This window comes from Phytophthora sojae (assembly GCF_000149755.1).
Source record: "Phytophthora sojae unplaced genomic scaffold PHYSOscaffold_6, whole genome shotgun sequence".
NCBI lineage: Eukaryota > Oomycota > Peronosporomycetes > Peronosporales > Peronosporaceae > Phytophthora > Phytophthora sojae.
In genome coordinates, this window is record NW_009258120.1 from 2,406,231 (window position 1) to 2,420,727 (window position 14,497).

General features: G+C 55.2%; 2 protein-coding genes across 2 annotated transcripts; both read left to right on the forward strand.

Annotated features, from left to right (window-relative positions):
- Positions 1 to 1,705: 1,705 nt before the first annotated feature.
- Positions 1,706 to 2,128, forward strand: PHYSODRAFT_286631 (hypothetical protein; the record flags this gene model as incomplete). The annotated part of the gene is made up of 1 exon (XM_009532727.1): positions 1,706 to 2,128. The coding sequence occupies one exon, from the start codon at positions 1,706 to 1,708 to the stop codon at positions 2,126 to 2,128; it is 423 nt and encodes a 140-aa protein (XP_009531022.1).
- A 1,123-nt stretch (positions 2,129 to 3,251) lies between these two features.
- PHYSODRAFT_335352 (hypothetical protein) lies at positions 3,252 to 5,775 on the forward strand (the record flags this gene model as incomplete). Its single annotated transcript, XM_009532728.1, has 6 exons — positions 3,252 to 3,686; positions 3,724 to 4,053; positions 4,106 to 4,171; positions 4,259 to 4,421; positions 4,490 to 4,869; positions 4,936 to 5,775. 6 exons carry the CDS (start codon positions 3,252 to 3,254, stop codon positions 5,773 to 5,775), a joined length of 2,214 nt encoding a protein of 737 aa, XP_009531023.1.
- Positions 5,776 to 14,497: the final 8,722 nt, after the last annotated feature.

Genomic DNA, 14,497 nt, shown 5'->3' on the forward strand with positions numbered 1-14,497 from the left:
GGACGACAGCCAGTGACTGGATGGCTGGAAGACGCTGCGAGGGCTGTGCGTGGATGCCCACGCCAAAGAATGTGCGTGGAGGGCTGCGGCGAAGACTGTGACAGCGAAGCACGCCTGGAGGTATCTTATGGTACGTTGCACTGTGCGGAGAAAGTTGTTAAGATACTTGCGTTTGTACTCCAACGCGTGATGCCTGTGCACGTTCGAGCAGACATGAAGAACAAGGTTGCGGTCCGGCGAATCGAGATCACAGCCAAACCTAAATGGGAAGAGGCGAAAGCTAAGCAGCGTAGGGCGTAATATATGGTGTGGATATGGCTTGAACAGATATGTTGGCTATTACTGTATGCTTGACGGATTGGACCGGGTAGTCGTTAGCAACTACCATTTAGCCGGAGAACCAGGGCTATGAGACGACGACCTTGGTAGGTGTATGCTGCACTTGTATATACTCGATGTCTTGCCGTGACGAACATGAAGTCTGCTGGCCCATGGCCCCATGCTCGAGGCCGATTGGCTTCACACTTTTGATCTAGCATAGCGCCAACAAGTGGCATACTTGCGCCAGGTAAATGTGCTGCTTGAGTTGCCGAGCATCGCCTGCATCTCTCTCCTTCTGACACAGAACTTGCGGTGCTTTTAACTAAGACTACTTTGTGATGCATGCGGTACCCGTGGAACCTGGCGGGCTGCTGAACCACAGCGGATAGCGTCGTGGTAGTGATAGTCTCGCTTGATGTGGTGCAGCTCCTTCCTATTAGCTTGTTGAGGCCGCTTTGAGACCGTATGATCGTCAGATTTCGATCTCAAAGTTGACGCCTCTACTGGTTTGCGGGCTTTGGCCCGCGGTGTTCGCAGTTCGGTCTTTTTTTACTGTATTCCAAAACCTGCACAGTAGAAAACTTTATTTACTACTAGTAGTACTATGTAGTAATAGCGCGATGCTTGCCGCAGAAGAGCGTTGCGTGAAGACGTTCTTGAATTTTAGCGCTTGCTCTTATTTTTGTACTGTGAAATATCATGCGTCCATTTGCTGGCTGCTCGATCTGCCGTGGCGGATCTACGTGGACTCACACTATTGGGCTGCTACCGCGGGAGTCCCCGTATGCGGCGCTGCAGCAGTGCGCGGCGACGGCGTAGTCAGCCGTCATAACCGCAAATTTCATTTCATTGCATGAACTCACACTGCTATTCATGGTACATACTGCACAGCTTCAAGCTGCCAGACTGAGATTCGGTTCAGAATGTATAATGTGTTTATTTTCTGGGGTTATGCGATGTAATGTCCAAATTTGACGCCTGCAACTTGATTTTGTAACGACGGCGACCTACCTATTGCTCGCTTGCTGCCCCGATTCGGTCGATTCCTCACAAATCGCATTGACTGACTGATCACCCCTCTTTATTATTGCTGCTGCCTGGTTAGCTTGTCGCCGAAAGCATGCTTTGAGCTGTAATGAATCGGAGTTTGCGCTGCTGTGCTGTAATACAATTCCTGTACAACTGCCCTACAGTAGCTCAAATCCCGTTCTGATGCACCGTATTCAAAGCTGGCAAAACTTACGGTACCATCGCAGCGACTCGGAATGAACTACAGGGTATGTATGGCGCGCAGATTCCGCGGCGCTGAGGCTCGAGTGGTTTAAAGGCTCAATTCGAAATTTGCTCCCCACCTCTCAAGTCGCCAAACACCCAGAACAAGACCATGTGTATGTCCTTCGCGCTACTGGTAGCTGCTGCCACCATTCTCCTCACGACCAACCACGCTACGGGCGTCTCGGCGTTGGAGTCAACAAACCTGGCTCGCTCACTCCAAGTTAACGAGCACGTCGGCAACGAAACGAGATCCCTCCGCATCCATGAATTGGAAAACGAAGACGAGAATGATGAAGAAGAGGAGAATGAAGGGGACGGGGAAGAGGAAGAGAGAGCTGGCGGAGCGAACCTCTTTGCGGAGTCCAAGCTCAAGCAGATGATGAGCGGAGTGAAGCTATTCAAGCGATTCAAGAACTGGAAGGCCTACGGTCTTTCCCCTGGCGACGTCAGCATCAGGCTGGAGAATGCTGGTAAATGGGACGACTACAAAGAGCTCTACTTCACGTACCAGAAATACTACTCCACAATCTAATAGAGACCAACGGCATTTCGTAGCTCTCCGCGATCAAGACGATGCTGGTAATCTGTCGAATAACAAGAGCGATATGTTACTTCGATTCACACAAGTCGCGAGCCTTCGTGATTTTCAGCGTTCCTTCCGCCTCCATACTATTGTGGTGGAGTCCCTCAGATAAAAAACTAATAAACTCCCACACGTGTCCTGCCCTGCAACTACGGGGGGTTACCCCTGCAAGCCAAATACCCAAATACAACGAGAACTAGTCCCGAGATCTCTAGGCCTCACCTTGTGTACCCTTGTAGCAAGACTCGGATCTTTATCTAGCGTAATTCCTAGAAGACGTGTAATATGAAGGGGTGAATATGGGGTTCCTTACACTCGCAGGCAGAGACTTAGGTTAACTCTGTCGCGGATGCACTTGTACAGCGAGGTAACTCTTCCCACTGTACGACAACTTGTTGTACAATATGTACGAGATCTACTGGAGATCTCGTGCCGCAGCTAGTCTGCGGGTTCAAACCAAAGTGCGAGACGCACACCAATACCTTACTAAACCGTTTAGAGTGTCCTACTGTCGAACACTGAGAGCTGATCTCCTGAGTCCAGACAATGCAACACACTACGCTACTAGAAGGTTACCGGGGAGGCCAAATCAATCCAGAACCCCGAGTACACTTCGCAAGTAGGTAGGAAACAGTCACAGTACACACGTAGGCGCTAACCGCACAACACAAAGACTAATATGAAGAAGTACCTTGTCTCGTTGTTGGAAATTCTGAACTGAACTGCCTATCTACCAGCGGCTCGTCTGCCGGCCAACCAACCAACCAGTATGCTGCACGCCTTTACCTCATGACGTCATCTGCTGTCTCCGTGCGGTGTCATCGTCCTTGTTACAGACCTCCCCGTTCTGGATCTCCGTAAATACGCCATCGGGTTTCGTAATCAGTCGCCGGCCTTCTATACGGGATGCCGAGCTAGGGTGTCCCATAATTCAAGTGGCTCACTCTCGGGTCACCTTCGGGCAACCTCCGGGTCCATCGCCTCACAATCCTTCAACCCGCATTACGACATCCGCCCTCTCTTCGCGTGAGGCTATCGAGCAGGTGGCTGCCACGCGTGGAGCTCCTGCACCATGTCTGCTTCTCCACCCACGTCGTCGCCTTCGTCGTCGTCCGCCGGCGTCCCTCTGCTGAGTGCTGCCCCGTCGTCGACCTACAGCCTGGGTGATTGCACCGCCTGTCACTCCCTTGGTCGATCTATTCCGGCCGCGGCTCCATACTCCGGTTCGCAGCCATCTCTATCGGAACGGGCGCGCATTATCCAGGCTGCTCAAGTCACCGCGGCCCTCGATCACGAGGTGCTGGATCTCCGGGGCCGTCTTGACGTCGCCCAGGATCTTCTTGAAGCATCTGGTCGCCACACTGCAAGGCTTCATCGATCCATCCATGATCGCGATCTGGAGGTTCAACGCGTGCGCAACGAAGCCGACGGTCGTCTCCGAGATCTCCAGCAGGCTCTGAACACCGAAGTAGAACGCCGTCAGCAAGCCGAAGCTGCTGAACAACAAGTACGCGCAGATCTCGCACGGGTCGCCGCTCGCTCAGCTGATGCCGATGAAGTCACTCTGTCCGCTGCAGCATCGCCCTCTAACGTCGTCCCCAGTCAGTTGGAGATCGCCCTCGGAGATCTGGATGATCGAGCTGGCAGATATCAAGGCTACCTGGACCCCTCCTCCCACTGCATCGGTGACTCCAGGTGGCCGACTGTTGGCTGCCAGCAAAGCTGCCACTGATGATAATCGGACTAGTGACGGACGCGCGGGACGTGCCCTGCAACGATCCAATGCCGAACGAGACAGATCTCGCAATCAATTGCGCCAAGCGGAGGCGACAATCGACAGGTTGCAGACCGAGTTGGCGCAATCGCGCACGCTGGTCAACAAAGCAGCGCCACGGATGGACGCCCTTCGCTTGGATGCGTCCAAAGCTCGTGAGGACGCAGAATCAGCACGATGAGAAGCGGCGGCGGTGTCGAAGAAGGCGCAAGACGGTGGTAAGTCGTCCCAAGTCCTGAGGTTGTTGATGTTGCATCACTAACGCCTTGATCTCCACAGCGACAGCGTTATCAGATCTCGCATAGCGGCATCAGGTGGCTGGGAAGCGACTGGAGGAGTTGGAGAGGAAGATCACTCGGCTGACTCAGCATAACACCGTTCTACGGCGTGAGAACGTCGTCTTCAAGAACAGTTTGGAGCATCGTCTGGCTGATCTCGCAACAGCTCAGGATCGCGCAGTGGCTGCAGGTCATGATCGCGCGTGCTAATGTGGCGGGTTGACTCTTGTGCTGACCTGTGCGTTTATTGCTTTGTAGAACGAGAGCGAGCGGAGGCCTCCCTCGCTCGCGACGACTTGCAGGCGGAGCTGGATGCGAGTCGACAGTCGCTGCTGAAGGAGCAGGCTTCTTCTGCTGATCTCCGCAGCAAACTAGCGGAGCGTGAGGAACACCTTGGAGCGTTGCGCAACTTGATCAATCTGGTACCTGCGCCGACTCCGCAACCTGAGGTGGAACGATGCGTGGCGTCGGCCTGTTCCAGTTCGTCTCTTGCCACACTGGCGTCAACGGCCACGGGCCTTGTCTCCTCTGATCCTCCAGCGCGAACATCTTCGCAGCAGCTCCCGTCTGGCTCGGCAAAGCGAAGTGGAGATCTCTCTTCTGATCCAACGTCACAGTTGAAGCGCGCAAAGCGCGCCGTTGCGAGCGCCAGCTAAGTTGTCTTCCTCTACGGCGATGGGTACGTAGCTCCTCCTCATTGTTAGACAAGCGACTTTCAAAGATCTCCGTCTGACAGCCCGTGGATCTCTGTATCAGCCCGAAGCCCATTCACGCACGCAATTCCACCTGAGTCCAGCGAAGCTGCGCGCCCTGCCGATGTCACGCCGTGGCTGTGGGTGGTTGTTGCAGGTCACCGCCTTGACCAGCTTACAGCCAAAGACCTCGCTTCGAAGTTCTTACCACGCGACTGGCTGCTACCCGCCGGGGTGTGCAACCCTAAGAAGGGGGAGCTGGCCGTTCCTGCTGACTATCGGCCCTGGCCACAAGCCTCGGTCGAAGCTTTATACAAAGCGAGTCCCTGGAAGATCTTCCTGGATAACATGCCCGACCCAGTCTCGTTCGATATTGGAGATCCCCGCTTCCAACCTCTTCTGGCCATCATCCGCGATGTGCTGACTCGGAACGATAATCGTGGCGCGCTTGTGTTCTGGGAGATCACCCACTCCATCGAGATTTCCATTTCCAAGGCCAGCGCTGAGTCTTGGGAGGTGAAGTTCACTTCGGATCGTAAGAATCGGAGATCCCACTTTATGAAGATGCTGCTGCCTGTGTTCGAAGAGGTGGCCCGCCTGTGCAAGGCTCATTTGTGCGACTTGGACATTCTTCTGGAGCCATTCTTCCTGCCGCTGATCGGAACGTGCCCGTGGTTCCCTAAGGGAGCTTCTGGTGCCTCTGGAGATCTGTTACACGTCTTACGAACGACTGACGAGGCGGAGCCGTGGCGCCTGTTCTACTGGAACGCTCGTGCCAAACACCCATCGATGAACGAACCCATCCACACGCGCCTTCGAGGCAAGTTCAAGGCGCCCTCGTCAATCGCCTAGCATGAGTCAGTTGAACAGACCTAGGAGGACCACCGGAAATCTCCAGCATCCGACATTTCTTCCTTCACCAATGTACGTAGCTAGTGGGTAGTCTCCTCGAGCATGCATCTTCTTTATCGACATCGTAATACACCGGCTTCGACTCCATTTCATATCACTCCCGCCCCACAACTTAATTGTACACAGTCAATGTCATGACTGGGAGATCTCCCCAACTGGAGATGTGAAGGCATGTCGTAGGTAGCCGTGCATTCTGGGAAGTGATTTGTGGTGATCAAGGCCATAGCACAAACTCCAGGCGTAGGACTGCACTTAGTCCGACAGCCACCGACCTCTCCTTCACGCCCTCGGTGTCTCCTGCACTGCGGCTCCGGGCTGGATCTCCAAGTCGGCGGCGACAGCGATCCGGCCAAAATCGACGGAACGCGAAGGTACGAACGGTGCCGGTTTTCACCATCGCACAGGCCCAGAGCGTCGTGGCGAGCGCGTTTCAGCAGCCGTCGGACGCGCGCTCGCACCCCAGGTGCCTCCAGCACTGCGACACCGGGCTGGATCTCCAAGTCGGCGGCGACAGCGATCCGGCCAAAATCGACGGAACGCGAAGGTAGTCTCCGACACGAACGGTGCCGGTTTTCACCATCGCACAGGCCCAGAGCGTCGTGGCGAGCGCGTTTCAGCAGCCGTCGGACGCGCGCTCGCACCCCAGGTGCCTCCAGCACTGCGACACGGGGCTGGATCTCCAAGTCGCCCCCGAGTACTCGTTCGTCGTAATTCTAATGTCCGACCAGATCATCACAACTAACCTCGTTTCTCCATTCCATCGCGTGCTCTTCTCTCCATTTCTTCTTCCACTCAATCAAATGTAAATGTGCAACAAATACCATCCACCATTACGGATAGCGTCCACCACGCTACCCCCCAACACCGCCTCACTCTTCGGCGATATCGGCCTCTCCACGCGATTGCATCAGATGGAACCTCTGCCGGCTCCGTCGCTTCTGCTGGAAGTCGAACAGCAGACCACCATAGTTCAGGTGTTCTTCCTTGACCCAATTCGTCTCCGCGTGGCCCTTCCAACGCACCAAATATTCCTTGAGCCGTCGACCGTAGCGGGTGCGTCTCTCCGTCTTGACATCCAAGATCTCTTCAACTTCATACTCGTTGTCACCGCGAGTTTGTGCCTCCCAGCTATCCTCGGGGAGAAGTTCTTCGTCAAAGTCAAATCGTTCGCTTTCATCAAGAGTGAGATCTTCGGCGGGTCGTTCGGGGAACTGTCGGACCAGCTTCAGCTTCGAGATGTGTACGATAGGGAACAACGGTAGTCAGTCCCGCTGATTTCCAGCTTGGCAGCGTAGTCGCTCACCATGGTGGCGACTCTGAAAGGCCCATGCCACATGTGAGCGAGCTTCCGAGCGTATCCGACCTTGACTCGGTCGAGGTACAGCCACACCTGCGATCCCTCCTTAATGGGTGACTCCGGTACGTTCTCATTGTGGGCTTCCGCGCGACTCTCACGAGCTTCGGCGAGGAGACGACGAGTCTCTGTCTGAGCACGTTGGTATTGGCGTTGGATCTTGAACCTCCATTTCTGTGGGTCGAGATCTCAGCTTCCGGTCCCTCCAACAGCCAACGATGCCTCAATAGTCGTTTTAGGGTCCCACCCGTGCAGCAAAAAGAATGGCGTGTCCTTGCGTCCTCGGTCGTGCGATGTGTTCAACGCAAACACCAACCGCTCCGCATATTCATCCCAGTCCTGTTGGTTCTCGTCTTCAACGTACATCTGGAAATAGTCTGGACCATCCGCTCCGCTGTGCCGTTTGCTTGAGGTCTATACGCGAGCGTAGATCGATGACGCTGGCCCAGCAGCGCATTAAACGACCGGAAAAAGTCGGACATGAAGCTCGGTTCCTGGTCGTGCCTGATTACTTCGCTGGCTCCGTACCGCCGAAACACGCATTCCTCGTATGCCTCAGCCACTGTTGGTGCGGTCCTGTCCGCGTTTGCCTTTGCCACAACGAAGCCGGTGAAGAGATCCACGAAGACTAGGAGCTCTGAGTTGCCCTTGAACGACTTCGGGAGGGTGGGGATATGATCCATAGCCACGACCTGGAAAGGGTAATTAGCGGCGATATTGCCCGGCGATCGCCCCCGCAAGGTGGGTTTTCCTTTTCCCGTCTCGCAGTCGACGCACTCCCCGACATACTTCTGCACACTTCGGAACATACCTCGCCAGTAGAAATGCCTCCGAAGCTTTTGGAATGTTCGGCTGACTCCCTGATGACCTCCCTCCACTCTTGTGTGGAAATGATGCAGGAGATCTTCGTGGAGTGTACTCGGTATTACCAGTTTCACCATAGATCCACGGTCCTCGACATCACCACCGCGCCCCTCGACTGGACAGTACATCAAGAGGCCATGCTCGTCGACCTCGTAACTGTCAGCCAGTTTACTGCACGTCTTGGCTTGACGGCTCGAGATCTGAGAGAGATCACCGTGCAGGAAACACTTCAGTGACCAGATCCACACCTCCTCGTCTTGAGCACGGCAAATACGTTCCAAGCACAGCTGCTTGACGACGTCTTCCTGCAACACGGCTGGTGCGACAGTACGAGATCGGCTTCGCGTGACAGCGCCTACCTTCGGATGGGCGTCACGTTCTTCGCGCGTCTTGAGGAGCTCGTCCAGTCGATTCAAGGTCTCGAGGTCCGTGTAGTCGGTGTGACTCTCGACAACTACCCCGGCACCACGCTGCAGCGCCTGTCCCGCCAGCATATCCGCGGGTTGGTTACAATCGCGTTTTACGTGGATGAGTTCGCATTGCGGCCAAGACCGCAAAATCACTCTGGCCTTCTCACGCAAGAGCTGGAGTCCCGATGACTTGCACTCCATCTCTCCACGCAGTTGGCGGATGACTAAATTGGAGTCGCCACACACAATGAGACGGTCGATCTGGAGATCGGCAATCAAACGAAGTCCGAGAAGGAGGCCATGGTACTCACAGTGAGGTCCGGTAAATAGCCAGATTCAGCCTTGACAACCTTCCATCCAGGAGCATCCCATACCACAGCGCTGAAAGCTCCACCAACTCGTTTCGGCTTGGCCGATCCGTCAAAGCTGACGACGCAAACGTTTTCTCCGGGCGTAAAAGTCGGCATCGGGATAGCCAATGCTCTCGTCGACTTCTTCTGCGGAGAGATCTCCTCCAACGCTGCATCCATCTCTGCGCGCGGAGTGATACTGGCGGCAACCAAACCTAGTAGCTCATCTTCGCCTTTCGATAAACGTTCGATCTCTAGCGAATGGGGGGGAGAGCAGCGCCGCCCACTGAGCTAGCCGTCCCTTCAAGCCTTTCGCGCGGAAGGGCCATGCGAGAGTCGTGTGTCTGGTGAGCACTCGGATGTGTCGACCACTCAGCATGGTGAAGCAGCTATCGAGGATTCTTAGCAGAGCCAGTACTTCCTTCTCCACAATGTCGTACCCGATCTCGTGAGACCGCAGTGTCCTACTCGTAAATTTGACGGGTACGTACACTCCATCACGACACTGAACGAGAGAGGCAAAGATCGCCCACTTGTACACAATCACAACATGATCCAACTCTGGGGCAAAATGGTAGAGCATGGGTGCGTTGATCATCTTGAACTTCAGGGTATCGAAGGCTCGTAGCGCGTGGCCCCATCTCACAGTCGCCTCGTGATTTCCGCTGACGTTTGTGGCTCGACCCTTGATGAAATCGGAATCTCCGAACTCATACAACACTGTGGCATATACTGCGAAATCTTCGATGAAGCGATTGTAGTAGTTGAGACTGCCGAGGAATGACTGGAGAGCCTTAAGCGTTTAGGGAAACTTCAACGCCTCCAGACTTGCCAAATCTTTCGGCTTGGTGAACAGGCCTTCACCGGAGATCTGATGCCCCAGATAGTCGACTTTGCTCATACCCCAACTGCTCTTCTCCGCGCTAATAGACAGATTCCAGCGGTCACAAACCTCTAGGAGCTTCTTGACCTTCTCACACACTTCGTCCCACGAGCTTGCTCCAACTAAGATGTCGTCGATGTAAGAGCGACGCCCCAGCACCAACGGCAGCGATCGATCTTCAGGAACACCTTCCTCGAAAATGTTGACGAGATCCGCGCGAGCTTGACCCGGCTAGATCCGCAGCACGCCATATAACGCATTGTCGATCAGCCGCTGATAGATTTGGGGGGCATTCTTCAGACCAAACGGCATTCGCAGCCATTCGAACAGGCCGAACGGCGTAATGAACGCGGAGATCTCTCGGGCTCGATCGGTCATACTCACCACCCGAAACCCACTCGCCATGTCGAGAGAACGGAACCACAGCAAACTGTCGAGATCTTCGAGGAGGTCGTCAATCAACGGCATGGGGTAGATCATCAGTCGTGTCAGAGCATTGACCAGACGGTAGTCGATACAGAGTCGGACGTCCACGCCGTTCTTCTTGACGACGATAACGATCGGAGACGCCCAAGGAGAAGTGGAGATCCGAATAATCTTCGCCCCCAGTAGCCCCCTGACGAGTTGGAACACCTTTTCACGGAACTGAGGCGGGATCCGGCGACAACGCTGAGCCACCGGTCGTGCACCACCAACGTCGATGTCACAGATCGCCCCCGTTGCCGCAGGGGGTAAAGCATTCCCTTTGCCGATGAGAAGGTGACGCCGCTCCCAGATGATATCACGCAGACGATCAATCTCCTCTGCTGTGTTCTCAGTTGGATCCCCGACCTTGAGATCTTCCCTTTTAACTTCTGCCGTCAGGGAGATCTCTGGTAACACCGCCATCTCCTTTTCGATGTCTTCCGCAGTGAGATTGGCCCCTTCATGAACATACTTCGCTTCATCCATGTCGGTTGCATCTCCGCCTTGGCTTGGTTCGACCTGGGTCACTGGGAGCATTCCGCTCACCGGCTCCTCTTCTTTCTCGTCGTCGGTCTGCCAGTCAAAACTACCCCAGCTACCAGTAGACTCAGCGCTTTCGGACGCACAGCTACAGCTATCGCTCCAGTCGCTTTCAACGATGACCGACAACGTGCGATGAACCATTTCCTCGGTGGCCGCGGCGTGTATTTTGGATTGTGGTATGAGGTCAGGGGTATATTCTGGGAACTCCTTGCGGAGCTCGGCCTCAGCCACATTTGCCGGAGTCGACGCCAAGCCTACCGGTGTTCGTAAAGGATAGGCCGCTCTCCTCGCCTGCGTGAGTTTCCGTACGCGGTAGACTGGAGTCATCGCTGTCCATACCAGAGATCACCTGACCGGGATCGGTAGAGATCACGTCCTCCTCGGTTTCGGTCACCCTAGTCGGATCAGTCGAACTTTCATCAGCTGCATTTGAGGATGTGTGTCGTCCACTGTGAGTCGCGTGCATTCTTCTGACGTTGCTGCTGCTTCAACGGTCTTCACTTGTGGAGGCCGTGCTAAAATCGCAGTCGGAGTCCGGTAGCTACGACGCTCGACCAGCGGTCCAGACTCTTCAACTTCCGCTTCGTTTGCATCTCCAGTGTTCACAGCTGCTTCGAACGCAAGTGTTTACCACTCCCGATAGCGGTTTGAATCCTTCCTAGCGAATCCAGGTCGACGCGGGATCCGCCCAACGGGTAACCAGATTGCCAAACACACCAAACGATCCAGTACCAGGCGGCTCGTGCTGATGTTGGTGATCCGGAGGTATGACTTGTTACTGAATCCACCATTCACCACCGTGATCACCCATTTTTCCCCTCTCGTTACCCACAGTTCAAACCGCTTGCTGTGGGACTTGAGTGAGATCTCTGTCCATTGGCCAGGACCGACTTCATGGAATCCCGTTGCGTAGACCGCGCCAGCCTTGCTGCTATACAGTGGCTTACGGTCGTGCGAACTTCGTCCGGCAGACAGAGCGTTCCGTCAGCCAGGTCCAACCTCACCCCCGCAGGAACCATAAAATCCATGCCGATAATGACGTCTTGTCCTGAGAGATCTCCAACCTACACACGGAACTTGTACACCAACTCTCCAGCCAGATTGAGCTTGACTTCTGCTCGGCCTTCTGTGCGGTACACAGTATCCCCCACACCAACACAATCCATTGTCTGTGTTGTATCAATTTCACAACCCACCTTACGAGCAAAGGTAGAGTCGATTATCGACACTTCGGCTCCAGTATCAAAGAGTAGGACGGCACGGACATTGTTGACCGCACCGGTCGCCTTCGACGGCTTGAACTACTTGGAGGGAGTGTAATACTTCCAGTAACCTCGGCGTTCACCCGGCGACATTCGAAGGGCCATCACACAAGGGCGACGCAAATAGTCATCTTCATCCGAGGTAAGAGATCTGGCTTTATTCACCGCATTACAGGAAGTTGGGTCTTCTAACGCTCGCGCCTTCCTCTGAACATATGCATAAATGCAGAACTTCGATCGCTCGTCACGTACCAGGCTGTTCAGGCCTGGCGAGCGGTCTAGTTTAACGCCATCTCGACGCTCTCGGGTAGCAGTCCGGCATGGCGAGTCGGGTTGTACCATTGCCGAACAGCATCGAAGAAGTCGCCGATTTTACACTGACCTGCTTCGTGAACGTCTCCACAGCACTTGCAGACGTAGAAGCACTTGTCGGTAGGATGGCCCATGCGTCCACACTTCTGGCACGTGAGCCTCTTCCAGCACCCGAGATCCGTATGCTTGCGAGATCCGCAGTGTGAGCATCGAGTGCCGTACTTCGGGCGCCCCAGTTGGTCTTCGCGGTCTTGGCGCGCCCCTGGCTGTTCACCATCTCCTGGTGTAGGCGTCCTAGCTGCCGAAAACACGTGCGCTCTTTCGTCTTCAGATTCGCTATCGGAACTGCTTAATTCGCCCTCGAACTCGTTGAGATCTCCGTGATCTCCGCGGCGTCCGCGACCGGTAGTCACAACCCGCACCGCCCTCGAGGAGGCTGCAGGGGCGGGAGCCTTTTGGCGGTATTTCGAACCTTGGGTCTCAATCTTGCGACGTTGGTGGCGGCGTCGCATGGCCAACAGGATCCCTTCGAGAGCTTCTGAGTCAGGCAGCCTCAACACTACCAGAGATCCGGCGAGATCGTCATCTTGGACTGTATCGATGTAGTGGTCGACGTGTTCACGTCGTTGTTCCTTGATGCCATCATGGATCTTCAAGTTTGCACGTATCCCGGCCAGATTCAGCCGGTATAAGTAATCCAGTGGGTCTTCCTGACTCCCGCGCCGCATGTGGTAGTACTTGCGCGCGAGGGAGATACCTTCACCGCAATTGTGAATCTGGAACTGTTCACCCAGGTCAGTCCACGACGCGCGAGCGGTGCGGCTCAGCTGGTAATACCAATAGCGCGCAGGGCCTATCATCAAATCGGCAAATGTCAAGCACATCTCGTCTGGCTGCATCTGATCCCGTCGGAAAGCCGTTCTAACCTTGTTGAACCAGGCTCGGGCGGCTTCTTCGTCATGTTCCTTGCCGCTGAAGTCCTTCAGTTCGGACACAGCCGATGCTCGCAATTTAGTCGCCGTGGACACAGCTGCGACACGACCTCCGGTTCCGCCACCTCCATCATAGCCGAGGTCCTCGGATAGGTCATGGAGATCTCCTTGGTATTCCGGTTGTGTCTGGGATCGGTACCCGATACGTGGTCGAGCGGGAGACGCAGTGACTGGTTGCATCTCAACGTCTTCAGGCTCGTCTCGCTCATTCGCAAACTGGTAAAGAAGGTCTTCAGCCACACCGCCGGGGCGATCGGGCTCTGTTGCAACCTCTTGAGCCTCCTGGATCCTCCCACGTGGTCCTCTCGCTGGGCGAGTCTGCGCAATATTTAACACTTGCGCAGACTTCCCGCGTCCTACATCGTTTGCAGCGATCGCTGGGATCCCTTGCGCACGTCGTTCTCGGCGGGACACACGTGGGGCCGGTGGAGGCTTCTTGGTTGAGGTAGTGCTCCTCATGAGAGCGTCACCGTCATCTTCAAACTTGAAGGAGATCCGCGAATCGTCCAACCGAGGAGGTGTGAGGTCTCCGGTCGGCAACGGCGCGGATGAGTCATCTGCACTCGGGACGAGCTTCTGCAACACTGCGTACACCCCCGCGAGCGTAAGGACGGTGGTTTCCAGATCGTACTCGCGTACATCGGTGGAGATCCGCTGTTCATGTACCTTGTAACCAGCATCTTCGAGCACGCAGAACAGCATCGTGACGGCGTGAAGCGGATCTCGGATTGTTAGCGTGCGCGGGTTGCGAACTGGACCCGTGAGAGGCCATGGCATCGTCAGCCCCAACTTACGCAGGAGCGGATCTCTCTGGAGCAGAAACGCAAGCTCTTGACGGAAGTAGTTGACTTCGGCTTCACGAAATCGTTTGTCTTCATCGTGAGTGTCGTTGCTGGGGCCATGGACCGCTAGCGCCGAGATCTCCAATTTCTCCGTTTTCTTCTCGGCTTTCTTCTTCGCATCTTCGACTTCCATGTAGTCCATCGCAGCGTCTAGAGCATCGCTTCGGGCAGCGGGGTCGCGAATGACCCCCTTCAGATGCTCGCGCTCCAGGTTTCGACCTCGCTTTTCAGCGACGCCGGGGTCCCGCTTAGCAGCAGGTCCAATGGAACTCGGTTTTTGGACCGAGTCCCGGACGGCTCCTTTCGGAGCCTTAACGGGGAACTTCTCTTCGTAAACGAAATCCTTCGGCTCAGGCGTCCCCATTGTCTGTCCGTCGGTGGACCT